The 23,504-nt window shown below is 43.1% G+C and overlaps 2 protein-coding genes across 3 annotated transcripts in view; both read left to right on the top strand.

Moving 5' to 3' along the window:
• The window catches only part of DNAJC6 (DnaJ heat shock protein family (Hsp40) member C6), a 137,571-nt gene that overhangs the window by 68,976 nt on the left and 45,091 nt on the right, over positions 1-23,504 (top strand). For both annotated transcript variants that reach the window (XM_040360763.1, XM_040360762.1), the window contains exons 5-9: positions 4,513-4,635; positions 5,993-6,126; positions 15,740-15,934; positions 17,641-17,758; positions 22,726-22,805. In XM_040360763.1, the coding sequence (XP_040216697.1) occupies positions 4,513-4,635; positions 5,993-6,126; positions 15,740-15,934; positions 17,641-17,758; positions 22,726-22,805 (650 nt within the window). The remainder of the gene's footprint in view (positions 1-4,512; positions 4,636-5,992; positions 6,127-15,739; positions 15,935-17,640; positions 17,759-22,725; positions 22,806-23,504) is intronic.
• LOC120946059 (extensin-like) lies at positions 10,648-12,004 on the top strand. Its single transcript, XM_040360764.1, has 2 exons — positions 10,648-10,855; positions 10,933-12,004. Exon 2 carries the CDS (start codon positions 11,060-11,062, stop codon positions 11,984-11,986), a length of 927 nt encoding a protein of 308 aa, XP_040216698.1. The 5' UTR covers positions 10,648-10,855; positions 10,933-11,059; the 3' UTR covers positions 11,987-12,004.

Here is a 23,504-nt window from a genome sequence, read left to right as displayed (position 1 = left end):
GGGTTATCTACCTTGTGGTGCACTCCTGACTCCAACGGGGTGCACTTGTCATCTGGCCACAGGTGACCTGACAACTTTGCTGGATCTTAGATAGGGCTGCAACTAACGATTATTTTCATAATCGATTCGTTGGTCGATTATTGTTTCGATTAATCAACTAATCGGATAATCTTAAAAAAAAAAGTGTGGTGTAGAATTTAGTTAATATGTAAATAAAAAAAAAAGGCAATTTATTCTTAAATATCCATGTGCAGTGGTAAATATAAATAACCAACTACAGTAATTGTAATGCCTTCTATTACCTCCACTTTCTCTGGGTTCAGATGCTGATCTTCCCTGCACAGAGCCTTTAAAGTTTTTTTCTTTTAAACAAACTTGTTATACTTTCCTGCTCTGTGTAATGGTTTTGCACAGAGCAGCCCAGATCCTCCACTTCTGGGGTCCCTCGCCGATGCTTCTGGCTCCTCCTGCCTTCAGAGTGCCTCAATAGCAAGCTGTAAAGTATAGTATAGAGCGCCCGCTATAGCAAGGTTTAAAAAAAAACAAAAAAACTTCTGCCTTTAGAACCACTCACTTCCTGCCCAGGACTACATGTCCCATGAGGCATTGCTCCTCCACACTTGCACATTCACAGATTCTCAGGCACTTAGTGACATGTATGGATGGTGTACTGAGCTGTATGTGTGCTGCAAGGTATTTCCTGATATGAAAACGAGTAATGTATTCTATATGCAGGCCAACTAATCAATTGGCCGATTAATCGATTATGAAAATAGTTGACAATTATTTTCATAATCGATTTGTTGTTTCAGCCCTAATATTAGAGCATTCTTTGTGAAAACAGCAAATGAAATCACCCCGAATGACCTAGAGACAGTTTGGGGTCTATGTATAAAAATTTGACTTTGCGAATGTCCCTTTGTGATGGTTCAGAGCCGCAATGTGGCTCAGGATGGATTTCTGCTGCTGTTCCTAATAAGTGAGAAGGTACGTGGATGTGAGAAGTAACCCCACTGAGTCAACTCAGGGCCGATCCTAGGGTCACAGGCGCCTGGGTGCAGAAATATTTCTGGTGCCCCCCACATGGGCGTGGTCATCTTACTAACTCCTCCCCTTTACAAATGTTTCTATGGCTACGACTCAAACACAGAGATGCTCCCCTAAGAAGTCTTCATTAGTGTCCCCCATCAGAGTCCCCCCCCCCCCCCAGCAGGTGTCACCCATCAGAGCCCCCCACAGCAGGTGTCCCCCATCAGAGCCCCCCCAGCAGGTGTCCCCCATCAGAGTCCCCTCCAGCAGGTGTCCCCCATCAGAGCCACCCCAGCAGGTGTCCCCAATCAGAGCCCCCCCAGGAGGTGTCCCCCAACAGAGCCCCCCCCCAGCAGGTGTCCCCCATCAGAGCCACCCCACAGCAGGTGTCCCCATCAGAGCCCCCCCCCCCCGCAGGTGTCCCCCATCAGAGCCACCCCACAGCAGGTGTCCCCCATCAGAGCCCCCCCCAGCAGGTGTCCCCCATCAGAGCCCCCCCCAGCAGGTGTCCCCCATCAGAGCCCCCACAGCAGGTGTCCCCCATCACAGCCCCCCAGCAGGTGTCCCCCATCAGAGCCCCCCCCAGCAGGTGTCCCCCATCAGAGCCCCCACAGCAGGTGTCCCCCATCACAGCCCCCCAGCAAGTGTCCCCCATCAGAGCCACCCCACAGCAGGTGTGTCCATCAGAGCCCCCCACATCAGGTGTCCCCATAGATCAGTACTTTTCCAATAGATCCTTGTAGCTTGGGCGCTCTGGGAGCAGAAGCACATAACAGGGGGCGGGGCATATGTGGCATCTTTGGTTACTTGGAGGGTGGCACTCGGAGAGCATTTCTGGGAGTGTACGGGATGATTGGGAGCAGCTCTGTACACAGACAAGGAGGAGGGAGGGGAGCACTTTGGAGCTTCGGTGCCCCCACCTCTGCGGCGCCTGGGTGGGGAGCACCCCGTGCACCCTGCCTAGGATCGGCCCTGAGTCAACTCAGTTCAATCACCTCCCCAATTCTGTTTATTATCAGGAAGTGCTCTGCTTCTCATACACAATAGAGTAAAGGTCAGTATTATGTAAATGATCAGTCTAAAAACACTTCTCTCAATTGGCTGAAACACAAGAAAAATGCAGGAACCCCACGTCCGAAGTTTGGTTGAGCGCGTCCTCCTCTGTATTTCCTCATACCTCCAGTGTGTGGGCAGCGGGGGGTAGACGCCATCTTTCAGCCACATTCTTGTCTCGATGGGAGGGAGTGCTACTAGCGGCCATTTTGAGTAAGGAAGTCCATACAAGTAGTTTATATATATATATACAAAGTAAAATATAGACTTTATTGTATAGAAAAGATGCATAGAAAATAGGCATTTTCATGATTATCACATTCCTTCACACCATCATTGGTACAAGAGTAACTAGACGTGTGCAGAACCAAAAAAATTAGTTTTGTTATTTATACAAATTTGTTTTCGTGTTTTTTTTTTTTGCTTTTTCAAATTCAAATCAATAAAAAAAAAATTTAATCCATTCGAATCAAATTTCGTAATCAAATTTATTCTATTCGAAATTCGAATTTTGGAAGATTGGTGATATTCTTTTGTTTCCATTCTATTCTATTTTTATTCTATTTCTTTATTTTCTATTCTTTTCTTTTCTATTATATTCTATTTTTTTTCTATTCAGATTTATTTTCAGATTTGAATTTTGGAAGATGGTTATATTACATTCTATTCTATTGTTTTTTCTCTATTCTTTTCTATTCTGTTCTTTTCTATTAAAATGTATTCTATTCTAAATTCAAATTTTGGAAGATTGGTTATACTTTTTCTATTCTATTGTTTTTTTTCTATTCTATTTTTTTTATTTTCTATTCTGTCCTTTTCTATTATAGTCTATTATTTTCTATTCTATTAAAATGTATTCTATTTGAAATTCAAATTTTGGAAGATTGGTTATATTTTTTCTATTCTATTGTTTTTTTTCTATTCAATTTGTTCTATTTTCTATTCTGTTCTTTTCTTTTCTATTCTATTCAACTTAATTCTATTTGAAATTCAAATTTTGGAAGATTGGTTATATTCTTTCTATTCCATTCTATTCTGTTGTTTTTTTTCTATTTTTTTAATTTCTATTCTGTTCTTTTATTTTCTATTATATTCTATTATTTCCTATTCTATTCAAATGTATTCAATTTGAAATTCAAATTTTATTCTCTTTGAATTTCAGAAAACGGTTATATCGTATTATTCAATTTTTTTTATATTCTTTTTTATTGTTCTATTTTATTCTTTTATATTATATTCTTTTATTTTCTGTTCTTTTCTATTCTATTCAACCTAATTCTATTTGAAATTAAAATTTTGGAAGATTGGGTATATTTTTTCTATTCCATTCTTATTGTTTTTTTCTATTTTTTTTATTTTCTATTTTGTTCTTTTATTTTCTATTATTATATTCTATTATTTCCTATTCTATTTGAAATTCAAATGTTATTCTCTTTGAATTTCAGAAAACGGTTATATTGTATTATTCAATTTTTTTTATATTCTTTTTGTATTGTTCTATTCTATTCTTTTCTATTCTGTTATTTTATTTTTTTATTCTATTCTTTTCTATTATGTGTGCAGTATTTGTTTCTATATGTAACAATCCTTTACCATTCGATATCCATCTTTATTTTGCTGAGAAATCACTTTTGAAAATCCCCCCCCCCCCCTTTCCACTTTTTCCTTTTCTTCCTGCTTTCACATTTTTCTTTCCGCTTTCCTCTTTTCCTTAGTCCTGTTCCTCTCTCCCCTTCTTTGCTTCCTACCTTTCCCTCCTGTAGCTGTATTCAAGTGGAGTTCCACCCATAAATATGACATTACATCAGTAGTTTTAAAAAAAATGTCATTAGTCCTTTAAGAATTTTTTTTTTTTTTTTTTTTTAGATGCCTTCAAAGTGTTGTTGCTAGGCAGAATAGTTAATCTTCCCACTTCCTGCACCTAGGTGCTTAAGCTTCCTAACCTACACCGCACAGACTCCTGGGAATGTAGTGGGTGTAACTTTCCAGGAGTCTGTGCACTCCCCAGTCTCGAAGAATCATGTGACTTGGACATTACAGGTGCTGAAACCTGATCTGAAACCTTTTACACTGCTTGTGCAGCACTGAGCATGTGCGAGATCTGCAAGGCTGAAATCCAGGAAGTCATACAGTCTGGCTTCATGATGCCCACACTTAAGATGGCCCCAGTCAATTTCTATTTTATAAAGTCTCTAAATGCTGTAACAACCTAACAAAACGGACCTTAGTTTACAGACAAACTTTACTAGAATACATTAAGCTTGTGTATTACAGGGGTATTTATATTTAAAAAGTGAAATTGTGGCCGGAACTCCGCTTTAACATGAAGATCTCCGGGTGTCATGGAGAACCCCCCTCCCCTCCCCCCCCCCCATTATCTGAGTGTAAGTGGCAGCTTTCATGTTTGCTTATTTCTTTTATATCTTGCAGGTCTCAGAATGCAGTTGGCCTGTAAGACAAGCTCCCAGCTTACATAATTTATTTGCTGTTTGCAAGAACATGCACAACTGGTTACAGCAGAACCCCAAAAATATCTGCGTCATACACTGCATGGTAAGTGACTGCTCTGCATTAGAAGGAAATACAATGAAAAACACTTAATTTGCAACCTTTATTTAAAGCGATATTAAAGCTTTGTTTTTATTTATTTTTTCTAAAATAACAAACATGTTTCACAGTAATACCTCGGTTTGCGAGTAACGCGGTTTACGAGCGTTTCGCAACACAAGCACATTTTTTTTTTTTTAAATCCTGACTCGGTTTGCGAGGGAGGAAGTAATTTGCGGCAAGAGTGGCAAAATGTGGGTGTGGCCAAACTCAGAGCAGTGGGAGGGGCTTAAGGAGTGAGGTGGACAGGAATGCCAGAGGAGAAGGGTCTGTAGGGTAGTCTACCTGACCCCGAATTTTCCACTTCTTAATAAGGGATCAACTGTACTGACTGGCATATTCAAGGCTTTGGATATCTTTTTAGATCCTTTTCCATCTTTGTAAAGTTTCATTACCTTGTTACGCAGGTCTTTTGACTGTTCTTTTCTACCTAGTCATGGCTTAACCGCTTAAGGACCGCCTCCTGCACATTTACATCGGCAGAATGGCACGGCTGGGCACATGCACGTACAGGTGCGTCCTCTGCTAGTGCCCAGCCGTGCCCAGCAGCTAGTGCTAGTGCCCAGCCGTGGGTCGCGGGCGCGTGACTCGCGGACCCGATCGCCGCTGGAGTTCCGCGATCGGTCCCCGGAGCTGAAGAACGGGGAGAGGTGAGTGTAAACACAGCTTCCCCGTTCTTCAATGTGGCGCCGTCATCGATCGTGTGTTCCCTTTTATAGGGATACACAATCGATGACGTCAAGCCTACAGCCACACCCCCCAGTACAGTTAGAAACACATATTAGGTTAGGTTATACATAACCCCTTCAGCGCCCCCTTGTGGTTAACTCCCAAACCGCAACTGTAATTTTCACAGTAAACAGTGCATTTTAAATGCATTTTTTGCTGTGAAAATGACAATGGTCCCAAAAATGTGTCAAAATTGTCCGAAGTGTCCGCCATAATGTCGCAGTCACGAAAGAAATCGCTGATCGCCGCAATTAGTAGTAAAAAAAAAAAAAAATTAATAAAAATGCAATAAAACTATCCCCTATTTTGTAAACGCTATACATTTTGCGCAAACCAACCGATAAAAGCTTATTGCGATTTTTTTTACCAAAAATATGTAGAAGAATACGTATCGGCCTAAACTGAGGGAATTTTTTTTTTTATATATATGTTTTTGGGGGATATTTAATATAGCAAAAAGTAAAAAATATTGAATTTTTTTCATAATTGTCGCTCTATTCACAGAGTAGGGTATGGTTTAAGGTCACTATCAGTTTGGTAACAATAATTGTGTTTTGTGCTCTCTGTTGTACAGGATGGACGGGCCGCCTCCGCAGTCTTAGTCAGCGCAATGTTTTGCGTTTGTCACCTTTTCTCCAATCCCATCCCCGCCATCCAACTGCTCAATGCAAAACGCCCAGGTATAGGCCTGTGGCCGTCACATAGGCGGTAAGTAATGTCACATGTTACAGGGGGAAATAAATGTACCGTTGAACCTCAGATTACGAGCATAATCCGTTCCAGGAGAATGCTACTCGCATATCAAAGCGAGTTTTCCCATCGAAGTCAATGGAAACTAAAATAATTTGTTCCGCATTGACTTCAATGGGATGCAATACCGAATGCGGCCAGAGGTGGGGGGCGCCAGAGAGCGCCGACAACGGCCGAGAAGGCCAGAGGACACTTCGGCTTGTTTCCTGTGCCCCCCGTACCTCAGGCCAAATTAGGTACTGCAGGTCAATGTTCAGGTTTTCTCAGCACCTGCGCCCCCGTACCTCAGGCCAAATGAGGTCCTGCGAATCAACACTCGAAAACCGAGTCAGAATTAAAAAAAAAAAGTTGCTCTCAAACCAAGTTACTCTTAAACCTTGTTTCCACTGTTCAAGATAATTTAAATATAAATTCAGGTTTTTCTTACACAATGGGCCAGATTCACAGAAGAAATACGCCAGAGTATCTACTGATACTCCGGCGTATTTTCAAATTTGCTGCGTCGTATCTTAATTTGTGATTCACAAACAAGATACGACGGCTTTTGGCTAAGATCCGACAGTCTTACGGCTTCGTACGCCTTCGGATCTTAGGCTGCAATACTTCGGCCGCCGCTGGGTGGAGTTTGCAGCGTTTTCCAGCGTCGGGTATGCAAATGAGCTTTTACGGCGATCCACAAAGGTTTTCGCGTTCGTTACGTCGTCGCTAGTCGTTTTTTCCGTCGCAAAGTTACGGCTGCTTTAACATGGCTTAAATTTAGACGAGCCATGTTAAAGTATAGCCGTCGTTCCCGCGTCGAATTTCAATTTTTTTTTTGCGTAAGACGTCCGGGAATACGAAAGTACGTTACGCACGTCGCCATTCAAAAAAATTACGTCACTTCGCGCAAAGCACGGTGGGAATTTCAAAACGGAGCATGCGCAGTACGTCCGGCGCGGGAGCGCGCCTAATTTAAATGGTACACGCCCCATTTGAATTAGGCGGGCTTGCGCCGGACGCCTTTACGTTACACCGCCGTAAGTTTACACGCAAGTGCTTGGTGAATCAGGCACAGCGTAGTGTGTTACCTATTGTTTTCTTGGTGACTGTGGGCCAGATTCACAAAAGGGATACGCCGTCGTATCTCTGTTTCTATCTATGCGACTGATTCATAGAATCAGTTACGCATAGATATCCCTAAGATCCGACAGGTGTAATTGTTTTACACTGTCGGATCTTAGGATGCAGTACCGCGGCCGCCGCTGGGGGGAGTTTGCGTCGTAAACCAGCGTCGGGTATGCAAATTAGGAGTTACGGCGATCCACAACGGTTTTTCGCGTTCGCTACGTCGACGCTAGTCTAGTTTCCCGTCGCAAAGTTACACTTTTTTTTTGTTGCCTTAACTTTAGTCAGCAAGTGTATTGCTGTCTAAAGTATGGCCGTCGTTCCCGCGTCGAAATTCAAAATTTAACGTCGTTTGCGTAAGCCGTCCGGGAATACGGAAGTACGCTACGCGCGTCGCCGTTCAAAAAAATGACGTCACGGCGCGCAAAGCACGGCGGGAGTTAGGAAACGGAGCATGCGTAGTAGGTCCGGCGCAGGAGCGCGCCTAATTTAAATGGCACACGCCCATTTGAATTGGCCCGCCTTGCGCCGGAGGCCGCGGGCGTAGTTTTCATCGCAAGTGCTTGGTGAATCAGGCACTTGCGATGAAAAATTGCGGCGGTGTAACTTATCTAGGATAAGTTACGCCGCCGCGATTCTACGTGAATCTGGCCCTGTGGTCTCAGCTGAGATCATTGACAAGATTCTCCCGGGTAGTTCTGGGTGGATTCCTCACCGTTCTCATGATCATTGAAACTCCACGAGGTGAGATCTTCCATGGAGCCCCAGACCGAGGGGGAGTGACAGTTATTTTTAGTTTCTTCCATTTGTGAAAAATCACACCAACTGTTGTCTCCTCTCACCAAGCTGTTTGGCGATGGTCTTGTAGCCCATTCCAGCCTTGTGTAGGTCTACAATCTTGTCCCCGACATCCTTGGACGGCTCGTTGGTCTTGGCCCCATGGTGGAGAGATTGGAATCTGATTGATTGCTTCTCTGGAAAGGTATCTTTTATACAGGTAACAAGCTGAGATTAGGAGCACTCCCTTTAAGGCCCCATTCACACCTAGGCGTTTTTACGCCCGAAACGCACTGCTCACGAACGCGGGAGGGCAGATTTAACATTGTTTCCTATGGTGCCTGTTCACACCTGAACGCCTGAACGCCTGTCGCGCGAAGCTCAAACTAGTCCCGGACCTTTTTTTGTCGCGCGAAGCGCGCGACATAGGCGTTTCCGCGCGTTTTTTTTTACCATAGAAAGTAATGGGAAACGCGCGAATTGAGCGTATCGCGCGACAGCAAGCGTTTTTATGCGCGTTTTTACGCGCGTTTTGACGCCCATACAGCTCCAAAACAAAACAGGAAATGACATATTTTTTTACAGGAACTTGTGAAATCACCATTTTACTTTACTTACAATAAAGAAAAGTCACATTTTTATCAATGGAGGCCGAATTTGATAGAACCCTTTCGATGCTGGAGCCTGAAAATTTCATCAGGATGGTGAAGGAGCACCCCTGTCTTTATGACAGCAGGGCACCGGGCTACAAAATGAGGACCACCCGTTGGGACGCTTGGTGTTCTATTGGGAGCCAAATCTATGAGAACTGGGCACGGATAAATAAGTCCCATGATAGCAAAGGTAAACTCTATCAAAAAACATAACAGAAATACAAAATGCCACTAATGAAATAATGGAATGATTGTTTGTCGTTACAGTAGGCATTTATTACCGTACCAATATGCTGTTAAGTTTAAAAATGTGTCTTTACAAATATGACTATTGTGCGGTCATGCGACATGGCTTATAAACATAAATTGCGTTCTCTTCTTCCCACAAATAGAGCTTATTAATGGTGATATTTGATCCCCTCTGTGATTTTTAATAATCCAAAAATTTAGTGACATTTTCCAAAAAAAATATTATTTTACACATCTTTAATCTAAAAAAATAAAAAAATTCAATCGACCTAGCGACTACAGCGGCAGGTGGGGACGGGGGCTACACAGGACCTACACTCTGCCTGCAGTGATCAGTAAATATATGTTCACTGCATTCATTGATACTGTGACAAGGGGATGGGGGAGTGGATTGGAGATCCAAAAGGGGATTGTGCCTACGTGTACTGGTGTCAGTGTCATCACTTCCCTCTTCCTGTGTTTACACAGGAGGAGAAAGTGACACGCAGGGGGACACATATAGAGCCACTTAACCCCCGGATGTACCCTGGGGGTCCTGATCGGACCCCCAACCCACGTCTAGGCGGTCACTTACAGGCCCTTTATTAGACCACAGAATAAATACATAAACTAAGTTTACAATAGATAGAATGTCACTAATATAAAATGGCACACAATATCATAGGTCTATTGAACCCAATGATAAAACTGTATCAAAATAAAATTAGAATGAGACTTCTTAAAACATGAATCATTTTTTATTTTTTTTCCACAAAACAGCATAGTAAAGATTATCTTTCACAAAATAAGCGTGTCAAAAGCTGAAAAGTTCAATAAATTAAATGGAATTGAGCTGCCAAGGGACCTGACCTTCAGGAGAGACAAAGTATGCCGCATACTGTTCACGGACATGTGTCCCCTGTGTGTTCCCACGTACACCAGTCCAATGAGCTCTTTCCAGAGTCTCATGGACTGGCTCCTCGTAATCTAGACCATCGCGCTGCCTGACAAAATTGTGCAAGGCACACGCCGCTTCTACAGCACTAATGGCATTTTGCATATTGAGCACAATCGGTGTGTGGAGAACCCTCCACTTGTTCGCCAAAATTCCAAAAGCACACTCAACTACGCGGCGTGCTCTGCTAAGCCGGTAGTTGAATATGCGTTTGTCTTCGTTCAGATTATGTCCTGAATAAGGCCGAAGTAGGTGTGTGTTCAGAGCAAAAGCCTCATCACCCACAAAGACACTTGGTAGGGGAGGGCCGTTTGTGCCCGGGAGTGGACTATTTTGTGGAAGGTCCAGACCATCTGTTCGAAGTAATTGCCCAAAAGAGGAGTTCCCAAAAATCGCAGAGTCTGCACTACTTCCATAGGAACCAATGTCAATATAGGTAAAGCAATAATTGGCATCAGCCACAGCCATTAAGACGAATGAAAAGTATTTCTTGTAATTGAAATACTGGCTCCCACTAGCCATGGGCTTAACAATCCTGATGTGTTTCCCATCGATCGCTCCTAGACAATTCGGAAAGTTACAGCGTTCCCAGAATACTTGGGAAATTTTTTCCCAGTCCTCTGCTGCCGGTTTTTTAAACACAATGGGTTTCAGGACTTCCCAAATGGCACTGCAGGTGTCCCGAATTATATAACTGGCAGTAGATCTTCCAATACGAAACGAGTAATGCAGACTTGCAATCGATTGTCCAGTTGATAGATACCTACAAAGAAAATAATATATATTATTTTATTTTATTTTTTACAGTGAAAATTCTAAAACTCAGATGGAAGAGTATAAGGGACGCCTACGCTCGCCAGCTGAAGGCACAGCGGGAGCAGCGGCGAAGTGGGAGTGGAGCATGTTCGGTGAGAGAATACGTTCACGCAAAGGAATTGGAGTTTCTGAGACCGGTGCTGGATTTGGGGAGGTAAACCATTATCTGTACTTTGCTCGGTAAACCAAATGTTTTAAAATTATTTTTTAATACATGATTTCTTTTTTCAGTACTGAAAGCTGCTGGGACGAGGCTGCCACAGCTGTAGTAGACAGAGAGAGCGTGGCAGAGAGAGGGGACAGAGAGAGCGTGGCAGAGAGAGGGGACAGAGAGAGCGTGGCATCGGGGGATCAAGCGATGGCTACTCTGGAGCCGGAACCGCAGCACTCCGAGGCATCAACTTCTAATGCAACAAGACCACTTGCAGAGCAGCCCCCAGTTAACATTGCGCATATTGGACCTCCGCGTGCTCTGCGTAGGAGGGCTCCTGCTCCGGATCCAGCCCTGGATCGTATGTTGGACATTATGACCAACATGTCTGACCGGATGAGCAACAGATCGTATGGCCAAAATGTAGCAAAATGTCTGGGGGAACTAATCGACAAAGTTCCCCCAAATCTGCAAGCGGTGGTGCTGTCCTGTACGGCTAGATACATCTCGACATTTATACCCCCGACAGAAGCTGACGATTTATCCGAACCACCACCACCCTATGGCCCATATGCCAATAAACGGACCGAGCATGTCCCAACACCACCCACGACCCATTTCTCCCCACCACCCGTTACCCTTTGGACAGGACCACAGCTTTCCGACCAACCTCCTCGACCAACACCACCACCGACTTCTGCGCACCATCCTTTCACCACCACTCTATCTCATTTACCTCCTGTGCCAACACCTTCCACTCACACTTCTCTGAATCCTTTTCCTTATACACAACCTTCTTCTTACCACCCTCATTCTCCTTTTCCTCATCTCTCAACACCACCTGTCACATACAGTACTCTGCCTCCTACAACACTTTCTTCTTACCACCCACCACCTTCTACTTACCCTGCGACAACGACTACACCTACATCACATTACCCACATCGACCGAGACAATCGACTTTCAGGAATGCCCCAACACGAACACCACCACCACCACAAGCAACACCACCTTCCAATTGGTCAGGGGAAGACAGCACCACCTCCACTTGGCCCCCTTTTGCCCACGCACTGTCGGTCGCCATGTCACCGCACGGGGAAGAGGACTCCTCCCCAAATTTACAGCAATTGTAAATAAGGATTATGTATAAAACATTTTTGTATATTTTGTGTATTTGTGCACTTTGTGTATATTTTCATAATAAAAAAAAAAAGACCCAATGTTTTGGTTGATTAAAATATTAAAATAATTTTGTTCCTACAGAATTTTTGTTTGGTTTTTATTACACATATATATATATATATATATATATATATAATAGAGTGTATTACATTCAAAGCGCTAAATAAAAATTACCTCAGTGTTATGATAAGTCGCTCCACAGGGGGGATACAGTTGCGGAAGTAGGTGTCCATCCTCTGCAATCTGTTGATCAACAATTCCAGCAACTCATCAAAGCTGTAAAGGAAAATGAAATTTAAAATTGGCAATGGATTGGTACTAGGGTTGCCACCTTTCCGGGATTCACCAGAACAGTTCGGGTTTGGAATCATGTGTCCGGGTTTCAGACTGCCTGACACTCTGACAGATTTTTCTGACCAGAATATGGATTTCCGGCAGGGTTAATGGCTGCAGGGGATGAAAACTTACAACCCAGCAGCCACAGATATACCAGGATGAGATGTGCTATCTGCCAAGGGGTGAGTGAGCTCACCCTCCATCGCTGTCTAACAGAAGCACCCACCCCCTTTCTCTATCCTGCCTCTTGGTGAGTACACTAGGAAAAATCAGAGTTCTCACATTGGAGTCCTCTCCGTACATCAGAGATCTCGGTTTCCCCCTTAGATCATGGTTCACAGAGCATCCCTTATGTCTGAGTATCTTGAGGTCTCGCTTCAATCAGATTATGTTGGTTAACCCATACAGTGAAAGGGAAATCTGGGAGTTGAGATGCAAAAGGGTGACTGTGATGTAAAGGGGGACTCTGTGCACTGTAATGTAAAGGGGGATTCTGTGCACTGTAATGTAAAGGGGGACTCTGTGCACTGTAATGTAAAGGGGGACTCTGTGCACTGTAATGTAAAGGGGGAACTTTGTGGACTCTAATGTAAAGGGGGAACTCTGTGGACTCTAATGTAAAGGGGGAACTCTGTGCACTGCAATGGAAAGGGGACTATTTTTATTATATTCATATGATTAGAAATGTAAAATACTAACAAAATATATGTATAGTTCATAGTATTAAAAAAAATAGTTGTGCACCGCAGAAGTGTACATGTTTGACTTGAAGAAAAGGTGGCAACCCAAATGGTACAATGTAAAAAATAAATGATTCCAGATCATTTTTTACTAACCTTTTTATGGACATTCTGGTGTAGTCCAGAAATTTGTCTTCATGGTCACGGAGGTCTTGGTACATCACCCAAAATTGCCCTCTTTCTTCCCGATCAGCAATGACGGGGTGTATCCAAAATCTGCGTTGCCTCTTCCTTTTTCTCTGCCTCTCGTTTACAAGATATTGGCTAGCAGTGGCTGCTGCCATGAACAAAGCCATCTCGTCATCACTCATTTTCACAATTGAGTCAGAAGCACAAGGATGACCCGGAAGAGGAATTATCACCCAGGAAGAGGAAAAAAAAACCTTTCACATAGCAACAAATGATGACAGAGGTGATCTATTTTACTATTGGTCAAAAAAAAAAAAAAAAAAAACGCTGGACGTCGCTCTGCTCAAACGCGCGCAAACGCGCACAAACGCGCACCAAAACGCGCGAAAAAAACGCGCGTAAAAACGCCTGGTAACGCCAACGCCTAGGTGTGAATGCAGCCTAAGAGGGTGCTCCTAATCTCAGCTTGCTACCTGTATAGGAGACACCTGGGAACCAGAAATCTTGCTGATTGATAGGGGAGTCAAATATTTATTTCACTCATTAAAATGCATTGTTCTGGATATTTTTGTTGTTATTCTGTCTCTCAGTGTTATAATAAACCGACCAATAAAATTATAGACTGATCATTTTTTTGTCAGTGGGCAAATGTACCAAAACAGCAGGGGATCAAATACTTTTTTCCCTCACTGTATCCTCCCTGGTGCCCATCCTGTGGCCTGAAGGCCGCATGTAGACCATTGTTATATGAGGTGCGGCCCTCGGACCTCAGCAATCTGTAGTGGGAACATTGATTGGGGTAATAGCATTGATCTCTACTAGTCTCATTTAACATCTTCCCAGTTCATATTGTCTTCTGTAGCATATCCCCAGCCAACAATGTATCCTGTCCTCACTCTCTGACCCTCATTTTCTCTATTAGGTGTCTCTATCTGCAGTCTCTGACAGTCCTCTCAAGCATTACATATATTGAACATTTTGGGGCAGATCCACAGAGAGAGTACGCCGGCGTATCTACTGATACTCCGGCGTACTTTTAAATTTCCCGCGTCGTATCTTTAGTTTGAATCCTCAAACCAAGATACGACGGCATCTGGGTAAGATCCGACAGGCGTACGGCTTCGTACGCCTTCGGATCGTAGATGCAATAGTTCGGCATCCGCTGGGTGGAGTTTGCGTCGTTTTCCGCGTCGGGTATGCAAATGAGCTTTTTCCGACGATCCACGAACGTACGCGCGGCCTTCGCATTCTCTTACGTCGTCTCTAGTTCGGCTTTTTCCGGCGTATAGTTAAATCTGCTATTTTGCGGCGTATAGATAGACTTGCCATGTTAAGTATGGCCGTCGTTCCCGCGTCGAAATTTGAATTTTTTTTATTTTTTGCGTAGGTCGTCCGTGAATAGGGATGGACGTAAGTCACGTCTAAGTTCCAAAAATGACGTTGTTGCGACGTCATTTCGCGCAAAGCACGACGGAAAATTTAGAAGCGGAGCATGCGCAGTTCAATCGGCGCGGGGACACATTGACTTCTATGGCATGCAATACCGCATGTGGCCAGAGGTGGGGGGCGCCGGAGAGATTCGGAAAAACTCGGGGACAGCCCGGCTGCATTCGGACACCCTCAAAAAGGCTCGGGAACGGAATATTTCCCAGTATTTTCGATCGGCTCCAACGCCCCCGCACCTCTGGCCAAATGTGGTACTGCACACTGTAGAGACTTGAATCCTGCTCGTTTTGCGACACAACGCTCGCAATCCGAGGTTCCACTGTACTTATCATCTACCGTACGTAGCTGGGGGTTGGAATCATTGCTGCTGTGGCAACTTCTACTACTAAGTGTCAGGTCACCTGTAGCCAGGTGACAAAAGCACCCCGTTGGGGTCAGGGATGCACCACAGGGTAGTGAACCCTATAGCCGACTGCTGCAATCAGAGAGGAAGCGTGAACCCAAGATCGCCCAGGGCGCGGAGTCTAAGAACCAGCTGTGTGTTCACCAGAGCCTCTAGTGGTGAGGATGGCCTTCGCTGCAGCTGGATCCAGGTCGCGACCCCTGGGATCCCCTAGGTCACGCTCTGCAGGGAGAGAGGGGAAGCAGCAACCAGGACAAGCGATAGTGATGGGTATACCGAGGTCAGGGCAACAGGCAGACAAGGGTAACCGAGGGACAGGCAAAAGGTCAGGGTCATAGGCTAACAGGAGAAGTCAGGGACGAGCCAAAAACGGTACACAGGAAGGTAAACGTAGCACACTGCAGACGGGAACTTAAGGTAACAACAAGGTAGAACAGCAAAGCAGACCTGCAGTGCAACAGTTAATATAGACTTCCTGGGATGGCCTGGGTGGGGCCACACAGGAAGGAGAGATGATAAAAGACAGTGGGGAGGGGAGTCAGGCCTCTAATGGACACATGAGGAGAAGGTAAGCTGCCAGACATTATTGCATATCCATGACACTAAGTTATGGAATCCAGCTTTGATGTTTGTATTTTATTCTCTTCTAGGTACATCGGATATATCTGTGACCTGGTTTCTGACAAGCCGGTAAACCCTCACTGCAAGCCTATTGTCATTCGGAGTGCCACCATCAGCCCTGTGCCCTGCTTCAATAAACAGCGGAATGGATGTCGGCCGTTCTGTGAGGTCCTGATCGGGGAGACCCGTCTCTTCAGCACCATGCAGGACTACGAGAGGATGAAGTGAGTGTCCATAGCCAAGGCTTAGGACAGGGGTAGGCAACCTCGGCCCTCCAGCTGTGGTGAAACTACAAGTCCCATGAGACACTGCAAGACCCTGACAATCACAGGCATGACTCCTAGAGGCAGAGGCATGATGGGATTTGTAGTTTCACCACAGCTGGAGGGAAAAGGTTGCCCACCCCTGGCTTAGGGCATGTTCACAACACATACAATTTCATTTGATTGGTGTAGGAAAATACCGATCGAATGTCAATCAGTATTGATAGGTGTGTGCTCGACCAAAGCTGAGCTCCAGGTACCAGGACAGAGGTGACATTAGAAACCTTTTTAACCACATTACCGAAAAAAATATAAGCTTGGGATTTAGTTACGCTTTAACCATTCAGGCAGTTATGGTCAATAGATAGGCGCGGAAAAAAAAATTGTTTTAATTCGTTATTTAACCACTTATTGCTGGTCAAAGACCAGAGCACTTTTTGCGATTCGGGACTGTGTCGCTTTAACTGACAATTGCGCGGTCGTGCGACGTGGCTCCCAAACAAAATTGGCGTCCTTTTTTTTTCCACAAATAGAGCTTTCTTTTGGTGGTATTGATCACCTCTGCGGTAGATACAAAACAATGATACGACGCGGGAACTTTAAAATTACGCGGCGTATCAATAGATACGCTGGCGTAATCCTTTTTTGGATCTGCCCCTTTTTGTCTAAGGCCCCGTACACACGAGAGGATCCATCCGCTGGAATTGATCCGCGGACCGGCTCCAGCGGATAGATCCCCTGGTGTGTACAATCCAGCGGATCTGTTTCTGCGGATTTTTATCCCCTGGGATGGATTTCAAGCGGATAAAAATTTGAAGACATGCTTTCAAATCTATCCGCTGGAATCCATCCCAACGGATTGATCTGCTGGTCTGTACAGACTCACCGGATCAATCCATCCGAAGGGATCCCCCGCATGCGTCGTAATGATTCGACGCATGCGTGGAATTCCTTATATGACAGCGTCGCGCACGTCGCTGCGTCATCATCGTGGTGACGGCGCGACACGTCATCGCGATGGGATTTCGGAGCGGATTTCGATCAGATGGTGAGTACACTCCATCGGATCAAAATCCTCGCAAATCCTTGCGGATAAATCCTCTCGTGTGTACTAGGCCTAAGTATAGATCTGTCTGTCCCAAGCATTCTATTCTTTTATTTTCTATTCTATTCTATTTTGTTCTGTTTTTACTCTATTCTATTATTTTCTTTTTTCTTCCCTTATTTTCTATTCTATTCCTTTATTTTCTACTATATTTGATTATTTTATTTTCTATTATATTCTGTTTTACTCTATTCTATTTCCTTTATTTTCTATTCTTTTCTTGTTTTTCAATTTGATTTCAAATTCAAATTTAGTTTTCAAATTGAACTCAAATTTAATAAAAAAAATGTCAGATTCGTTTTAACTTCATTGAAATTTGGATGCATCCGAATAACGAAAAATGTGTCCAGGGGCCGCACAATAAGTGCCAAAGGACCACTGGATGGGTACCAGGACCTTAGCAACACAACTCCAGTATTTTCATGTTTTACCCCCACAACCCGAGTATAGATAGAGGGGAGGGAGGTGTTACGTAGTACATGGAAAGTCACTGTTTTCCCGCACTAATGGTAAGTTCTTTCCCCTCCAACCTGTTTATTAATGCAATTGTTTTCCCTTTTAGAGAATATCGGGTTCAGGAAGGGAAGGTGGTGTTTCCTCTGGGTGTCACAGTTCACGGTGATGTTGTCGTTTCTGTTTATCATATGAGATCCACAATCGGTGGAAGACTACAGGCAAAGGTGGGTGCTATGGGTGACGTCACTGTGTGTTGTCAAGCTGCTATACACACTTTCTGTTGAGTTCCTCAGCTGGAAAATTAAAAAGTCGAGTCCATACGCTACCAAGGGAAGAAGGATTTTTTTAAGGTTAGCAATAAGGATAGGATTCATAGTACCATTTGACCTCTGGAGAGTTTTACCCCCCTTTCATGACCAGGGCATTTTTTGCCTCTTCAGCAATTTTTTTTCTTCACACCAATAGAGCTTTCTCCTGGTGGTATTTGAACACCATTTTTTTTTTATTATTATTATTATTATTATTATTATTATTATTATTATAAAACATATTCAATTAAATTACATTTCTTCATAAATTTAGAACAAAATGTATTCTGCTACAAGTCTGGTAAAAAAAACAAACTGAGTTTTTGGGGACACTATACTATTGGGGACACTATACTATTGGGGGCAATATACTATTGGGGACACTATACTATTGGGCACACTATACTATTGGGGACACTATACTATTGGGGGCAATATACTATTGGGGACACTATACTATTGGGCACACTATACTATTGGGGACACTATACTATTGGGGACACTATACTATTGGGGGCAATATACTATTGGGGACAATATATTGGGGACACTATACTATTGGGTACACTATACTATTGGGGACACTATTCTATTGGGGACACTATACTATTGGGTACACTATACTATTGGGGACACTATTCTATTGGGAACAATATACTATTGGAGACACTATACTATTGGAGACACTATACTATTGGGGGCAATATACTATTGGGGAAAGTATACTATTGGGAACAATATACTATTGGGGACACTATACTATTGGAGACACTATACTATTGGGGGCAATATACTATTGGGTACACTATACTATTGGGGACACTATACTATTGGGGGCAATATACTATTGGGCACACTATACTATTGGGGACACTATTCTATTGGGCATACTATACTATTGGGGCAATATACTATTGGGTACACTATACTATTGGGCACACTATACTATTGGGGACACTATACTATTGGGGGCAATATACTATTGGGGACACTATACTATTGGGGGCAATATACTATTGGGTACACTATACTATAGGGAACACAGTACTATTGGGGGCAATATACTATTGGGGACACTATACTATTGGGGGCAATATACTATTGGGGACACTATACTATTGGGGGCAATATACTATTGGGGACACTATACTATTGGGGGCAATATACTATTGGGGACACTATACTATTGGGCACACTATACTATTGGGGACACTGTACTATTGGGGGCAATATACTATTGGGGACACTATACTATTGGGGGCAATATACTATTGGAGACACTATACTATTGGGCACTCTATACTATTGGGGACACTATACTATTGGGGGCAATATACTATTGGGTACACTATACTATTGGGGGCAATATATTGGGTACACTATACTATTGGGGACACTATACTATTGGGGACACTATACTATTGGGGGCAATATACTATTGGGTACACTATACTATTGGGCACACTATACTATTGGGGACACTATACTATTGGGGACACTATACTATTGGGGGCAATATACTATTGGAGACACTATACTATTGGGCACACTATACTATTGGGTACACTATACTATTGGGGACACTATTCTATTGGGCATACTATACTATTGGAGACACTATACTATTGGAGACACTATACTATTGGGGACACTATACTATTGGGGGCAATATACTATTGGGTACACTATACTATTGGGCACACTATACTATAGGGAACACAGTACTATTGGGGGCAATATACTATTGGGGACACTATACTATTGGGGGCAATATACTATTGGGGACACTATACTATTGGGGGCAATATACTATTGGGGACACTATACTATTGGGGGCAATATACTATTGGGGACACTATACTATTGGGCACACTATACTATTGGGGACACTGTACTATTGGGGGCAATATACTATTGGGGACACTATACTATTGGGGGCAATATACTATTGGAGACACTATACTATTGGGCACTCTATACTATTGGGGACACTATACTATTGGGGGCAATATACTATTGGGTACACTATACTATTGGGGGCAATATATTGGGTACACTATACTATTGGGGACACTATACTATTGGGGACACTATACTATTGGGGGCAATATACTATTGGGTACACTATACTATTGGGCACACTATACTATTGGGGACACTATACTATTGGGGACACTATACTATTGGGGGCAATATACTATTGGAGACACTATACTATTGGGCACACTATACTATTGGGTACACTATACTATTGGGGACACTATTCTATTGGGCATACTATACTATTGGAGACACTATACTATTGGAGACACTATACTATTGGGGACACTATACTATTGGGGGCAATATACTATTGGAGACACTATACTATTGGGCACACTATACTATTGGGTACACTATACTATTGGGGACACTATTCTATTGGGCATACTATACTATTGGAGACACTATACTATTGGAGACACTATACTATTGGGGACACTATACTATTGGAGACACTATACTATTGGGGACACTATACTATTGGGGACACTATACTATTGGAGACACTATACTATTGGGGACACTATATTATTGGGCACACTATACTATTGGGTACACTATACTATTGGGGACACTATACTATTGGGGTACACTATACTATTGGGGACAATATATTGGGGACACTATACTATTGGGTACACTATACTATTGGGCACACTATACTATTGGGGGCAATATACTATTGGGGACACTATACTATTGGGGACACTATACTATTGGGGACACTATTCTATTGGGGTACACTATACTATTGGGGACAATATATTGGGGACACTATACTATTGGGTACACTATACTATTGGGGACACTATACTATTGGGGTACACTATACTATTGGGGTACACTATACTATTGGGGACACTATACTATTGGGGTACACTATACTATTGGGGACACTATACTATTGGGTACACTATACTATTGGGCACACTATACTATTGGGAACAATATACTATTGGAGACACTATACTATTGGGGGAAATATTCTATTGGGGAAAGTATACTATTGGGAACAATATACTATTGGGGACACTATACTATTGGAGACACTATACTATTGGGGGCAATATACTATTGGGGGCAATATACTATTGGGTACACTATACTATTGGGGACACTATACTATTGGGGGCAATATACTATTGGGCACACTATACTATTGGGGCAATATACTATTGGGTACACTATTCTATTGGGCATACTATACTATTGGGGGCAATATACTATTGGGTACACTATACTATTGGGGACACTATACTATTGGGGGCAATATACTATTGGGGGCAATATACTATTGGGTACACTATACTATTGGGCACACTATACTATAGGGAACACAGTACTATTGGGGGCAATATACTATTGGGTACACTATACTATTGGGGGCAATATACTATTGGGGACACTATACTATTGGGGGCAATATACTATTGGGGACACTATACTATTGGGGGCAATATACTATTGGGGACACTATACTATTGGGCACACTATACTATTGGGGACACTGTACTATTGGGGGCAATATACTATTGGGGACACTATACTATTGGGGGCAATATACTATTGGGTACACTATACTATTGGGGGCAATATATTGGGTACACTATACTATTGGGGACACTATACTATTGGGGGCAATATACTATTGGGTACACTATACTATTGGGCACACTATACTATTGGGGACACTATACTATTGGGCACACTATACTATTGGGGACACTGTACTATTGGGGGCAATATACTATTGGGGACACTATACTATTGGGGGCAATATACTATTGGGTACACTATACTATTGGGGGCAATATATTGGGTACACTATACTATTGGGGACACTATACTATTGGGGGCAATATACTATTGGGCACACTATACTATTGGGGACACTATACTATTGGGCACACTATACTATTGGGGACACTGTACTATTGGGGGCAATATACTATTGGGGACACTATACTATTGGGGGCAATATACTATTGGGTACACTATACTATTGGGGGCAATATATTGGGGACACTATACTATTGGGCACACTATACTATTGGGGACACTATACTATTGGAGACACTATACTATTGGGGACACTATTCTATTGGGCATACTATACTATTGGGGACACTATACTATTGGGGGCAATATACTATTGGAGACACTATACTATTGGGGACACTATTCTATTGGGTACACTATACTATTGGGCACACTATACTATTGGGGACACTATACTATTGGAGACACTATACTATTGGGGACACTATTCTATTGGGCATACTATACTATTGGGGACACTATACTATTGGGGGCAATATACTATTGGGTACACTATACTATTGGGGACACAATACTATTGGGGACACTGTTCTATTGGGGACAATATACTATTGGGCACACTATACTATGGCTGAAACTTGTGCTGTGTTCAATCACAGCATAGGTTTTGCGCCAAATCAGTTCACCGAGACGTACGGGTGCGTCGTGGTGCCTGGCTGTGCTGCCGGCTGGCAGAACATCTACTGTGAGGGGTCAATTTACCCAGAAAAATTAAGAGGCAAAATAAAAGGGAAAAACAACTAACAACCTGTATCTGAACAAAGCCAAGTCCAGAGCCTCTACTTTATTTCATTATATACTACAGGATGATAATATAAAATAAACGTAGAAAGTACCCTCCGGGTTCCAGCACTCTTTATCCACTTTCCCAAGCAAAAAGAAATCATTTATTGGCCAATTAGATCTGTGCATGTATGATCACCGTTAGTTCTTGCTGAGAAACCATGTTGTTTGTTATTTATCTGCTATCCAGTTTTTTTATTGTCTCTTTCCGATTTTAGATGACAAACACTCAGATACTACAGCTACAGTTTCACACGGGTTTCATAGCACTCGGAACAACAGTGTTAAAATTTACAAAGTAAGTATAAATGTACTTTTAGGTTTTGCATTTTAATGTAGATGTTTAGATTACTCTGTTTTCTAGTTGAGCCGTTTACAGAGAAATTAACCACTTAAGGACCGAGCCTGTTTTTAAGACTCTTAGCTGGATTCACGTAGATGGGCGTAACGTTAGGCAGGCGTAGCGTATCACATATACGCCGCTGTAAGTTAGAGAGGCAAGTGCTGTATTCACAAAGCACTTGCGTCCTAAGTTACGGCGGCGTAGCGTAAATGGGCTGGCGTAAGCGCGCCTAATTCAAATTAGCAAGGCAGTGGGCGTGTTGTATTAAAATGAACCGTGACCCCATGCAAATGAGGGGCCGAACGAACGGCGCATGCGCCGTCCGTGGACGTATTCCAGTGCGCATGCTCCAAATTACGCCGGAAGGACTTATTGGTTTCGACGTGAACGTAAATTACGTCCAGCCCCATTCACGGACGACTTACGCAAACCACGTAAAATTTTCAAAATTCGACGTGGGACCGACGTCTATACTTAACATTGGCTAGGCCAGCTTTTTGTTGGAATAACTTTACGCCTGAAAACGCCTTACGTAAACGGCGTATCTTTACTGCGACGGGCAAGCGTACGTTCGTGAATAGGCGTATCTCGCTGATTTACGCCTTCTAGGCGTAAATCAGCGTACACGCCCCTAGCGGCCGGCGTAAATAGTCA

The sequence above is a fragment of the Rana temporaria genome, chromosome 7, assembly GCF_905171775.1.
Source record: "Rana temporaria chromosome 7, aRanTem1.1, whole genome shotgun sequence".
NCBI lineage: Eukaryota > Metazoa > Chordata > Amphibia > Anura > Ranidae > Rana > Rana temporaria.
This window is presented reverse-complemented; position numbering and strand designations above follow the sequence as displayed.

Coding starts and splice junctions, on each gene's coding strand:
- LOC120946059 (XM_040360764.1), top strand. CDS start 11,060: ATGGCTACTCTGGAGCCGGAACCGCAGCACTCCGAGGCATCAACTTCT.